Here is a 3,531-nt window from a genome sequence, read left to right on the forward strand (position 1 = left end):
CTCCACGACCTCGCGCCATTTTGCTCTGCGGCGCTTAGATTAGGCGTCGCGAGGCTTCAAAGTTCAAAATTTTGCTGCCTCTGACCGTTATTAGGAGCAAAACTGAAAGTCGCACAGCTTTCAAACTTTGTAATTCACTAGTCTTGTACCTGGTCTAATGCTCCTCGTATTTTAAAGTTTCCAGTGTGTTCGGGATGCTCCCTGGAACTTCCTGAAAGTAAGGTTGGTTAGAGACGTGTTTAAAAGTCAAACAAATAAACTTATGAAAATGAAACAACAAGGGGGGGGGGGGTACGCACTAGATTGGGCTTAGCTCTTTCTGACTCAGCAAACATAAAAAGATTAGAAAAGTTTGCTGCTCTAGGAATTGCGCTCAAGTGGTGCTCTTTCTTCTGGAGCCCCGTGAAAGCCGTCCTCGTCGCGCAGAGAGGCGTGGGGTAGCCTGGGCCAAAATTGGGGTCCAGCTCACGGATTTTATGGAACGGTGTGAAATTTGAAAGCATAAAAAATGATGAATTTTGGTGCAAACGCGAACGTCCTGCGATGTCAGGAAGTGCTCGCACCTTGCGGTCAAAGATTTCGGCTCTACCGGGGGTTCAAATGCGTGGCGGCGCTCGGGCGGCGCTCGGGCGGCGACGCGTGGAGCCAGGTGAGCGATATTTACAACAAGTGTTCTCTAGGATGTGCTCTTTCCAACGGTGTGTCGCCGAACTTCGGGCGACATGTTGTTGTTCGCCCTATAGATCGACGGACGTCCGCCACAGCGCACTTAGGCCCTAAAAAAATTTGGTTCACATTTTTGAAATTTTTGTCGCACATACTGCTTGGTGACATGCCCAGAAACAAGAACCCGTCACCCGTGCCAGCCGGCCCCATCCACAACTTGTCCAAAATCGAACAAAACTGAAAAATTACTCTGCAGCCGGTCGGGCCGAAATCTTTGACTGCAAGGTACGAGCACTCACCGACATCGCAGGACGTTCGCGTTTGCACATAAATTCACAAATTTTTGTGCTCTTTCAAACTTTACACCGTTTCACAAAATCCATGAGATTGACTCCGATGTTGGACCAGCCTAACAGCTCGGCTAGCAGCCGACGGCAGAGTAATGCCGGTAATGCCATCACGACGAGGCCCTCTGGCGGCGGCTGTGCGAAGCGCACCGGGAGTGGTCGGGGAGAGACGCGGCAAATTTGAAATGGGGAGACAGGGGGCGGCTCGCCCCGGGGGCTTGATTTTCATCCCCAGCGGCGGGGCCGGCCGCGCCGAGGGGCGCTGGGCTCTCAGCCCACGGGGAGGGGGCAGGGCAGCCCAAGGGGGTCGGCAATGCCACGCCCGGGGGAGCATGGGAAGCATCCCCCGGGGCGCCCGTTTTCATCCCCGAGGGGACGGGTATGCAGCGCCCGGGGGAGCATGGGAAGCATCCCCCGGGGCGCCTGATTTTCATCCCCGAGGGGACGGGTATGCAGCGCCCGGGGGAGCATGGGAAGCATCCCCCGGGGCGCCCGTTTTCATCCCCGGGGGGAAGGCGAGATTTTTGGATGAGTATTCACACCTGAGGGATGAAAACACACCCAAAGTGCCGAATTTGGATGAGTATTCAACCTACTTGAATAACAGTGCGGGTAACACGCGGGTCTACTGGGGTTTGGAGAGCCCTATTTAAGAGCTCGGAGAATGGTGAGCTCAGCGCTAAAAGGAGCCCAAGAGGGGTCAACCTATGCCACGTGCTATTCGGACGACCCCTAGTTTCATCTAGGGTTGGAAGCCCTGGAAAGTTTCTGAAAAATTTCAGGAAAATTTCAGGAAAAAAATTTAAAGTTTCCGGGAAAAAATGGAAAATTTCCCGCAGACTTTGGAAAGTTTTCCGTTATTTTCGGGAAATTTTCAGGAATTTTTCGGAAATTTTCTCGAAATTTTTCTGAAATTTCCAACCCTAGTTTCATCTCTTTGTTTTCACCAGTGCGCGTCGTCAGACGAGGCGCGTGAGAAAGAATGAATTTGAAAAAGCCTGTCGCGTTGAACAGGAAACAAACAAACAAAAATTGAGCTGCCACACAAAAACGTATGTTTTTTGGGGGGATTTTTCGATTGATGTGTAATAATGACAACCCAACTTGTATGTCGTTCTCTAAGATAGCCTCCGCTCAGCCTACCGCGGGCCCCTGTCGCCGGCGCTGCCACGCAGCCCCGAAAGGGGGCTTAGGCTTAGCAGACTACGGGGGGAGGGGGGGAGGGGGGCGTGGACTCACCTACAGCCTCCCCGCGCCGGACGTGGAACAGCTGCGTCGGGTCCTTGCTGAACCTGCAAAAGTTGCGAAGAAAACGTTCCAAGTTACAGGCAGAGTAAAACAAATAGTAAAATAAGGCTGTATCTATAAAAACACACAAAAATAAAAATAATGATGATAATAAAGAAAAATTAGAATTTGCAATTCAAAAACAACAACAAAATCAACAAAGACACGGTGTTGCTAGTGCAGATGTGACCTTACCGCCTCGCCTCCCGCATCGGGTTCTCCGGGGCGTCCAGGTAGCCGGTGCTCATGGAGAGGTTGCCGTGGTAGGCGTACTCGGGGTCGTAGGCAAAGCCCGGGTAGTAGGACTGGGGCCGCGCGGCGGTCGCCTCGTGGATGGGCTGAGGGTCACGACAGTGTCACAGTCAACAAACGTAATTTTGTCGCGGTAGAGCACCAGTGATATCTCAAAAACGTGATATAACTTACAAGGAAAACTTTTTCAGGTGTAATAAATATCCGATTTCGTTGAAACTGGAAGGTTATTTATGTAGGATTCGGATGGTACTTGAAATTTTTCCTAAACCTCACAATTATTTCTCCCTTATATGGGACAAGGTTTCTAAAAACGTTTTTTTAAATGTAAAGCAGTGTTGAGGTAACTCGTTGAAGTAGCGCCCTTTTAACCAAAATTTTGTCCGTTTTGCTCTATTTTGTACCGTTAAGGCGGTAGAGGGATATTTGGGACAGAAAGCAGAGCAAGGCTTAAGTACACCCCTACTAACTGTGAGGTTTAAGAAAAATTTCAAGTGCCATCCGACTTTTATTACAATAACCTTTACATTTTCCGAGTTTGAAGGAAATCGTAGATTTGCACCCGAAAAGGTTCCCCTGTTGGTTTTACTGCTGCTGCTTAATTGTTCAGGTAGTAATAGTAATTGTCACACATACCGTCACTGGAGCAGTGCGAGCGCGGGGTAGGTCAGGGCTCCACGTCCTAAACACACACACACACACCATCGGGTCGGTCAGACACACGAGCGGCAATAACTTCAGATGTAAACGCAACTGTGCGAGGGCCCCAATGAAGAATCGAAGGTATCGCTAAACGTAAGGTGTCCTTGTTCCAACCCCCCATCGCACACACACACACACACACACACTCGCCACTACATCTACACGACGGCTTTTTAACGCCACAGTCGACGACAAAGACCTCCACGCGCACGTTGACTATGAGCATGCGAGCTCGACTGGAGGGAGCCGAGGGAGTGACGGGTCGGGTGCCTGCTCA

At 50.6% G+C, this 3,531-nt stretch overlaps 1 protein-coding gene across 1 annotated transcript in view; it reads right to left on the bottom strand.

Annotated features, from left to right (window-relative positions):
• Nucleotides 1–3,531, bottom strand: part of LOC127752320 (uncharacterized) — a 66,345-nt gene that overhangs the window by 38,226 nt on the left and 24,588 nt on the right. Inside the window, exons 13-15 of the mRNA XM_052277278.1 lie at nt 3,189–3,234; nt 2,496–2,638; nt 2,253–2,305 (exon numbers count right to left, since the gene is read on the bottom strand). Of these exons, the coding sequence (XP_052133238.1) occupies nt 2,253–2,305; nt 2,496–2,638; nt 3,189–3,234 (242 nt within the window). The remainder of the gene's footprint in view (nt 1–2,252; nt 2,306–2,495; nt 2,639–3,188; nt 3,235–3,531) is intronic.

This window comes from Frankliniella occidentalis, unplaced genomic scaffold (genome assembly GCF_000697945.3).
Source record: "Frankliniella occidentalis isolate FOCC.00 unplaced genomic scaffold, Focc_3.1 Scaffold9, whole genome shotgun sequence".
Taxonomy (NCBI): domain Eukaryota; kingdom Metazoa; phylum Arthropoda; class Insecta; order Thysanoptera; family Thripidae; genus Frankliniella; species Frankliniella occidentalis.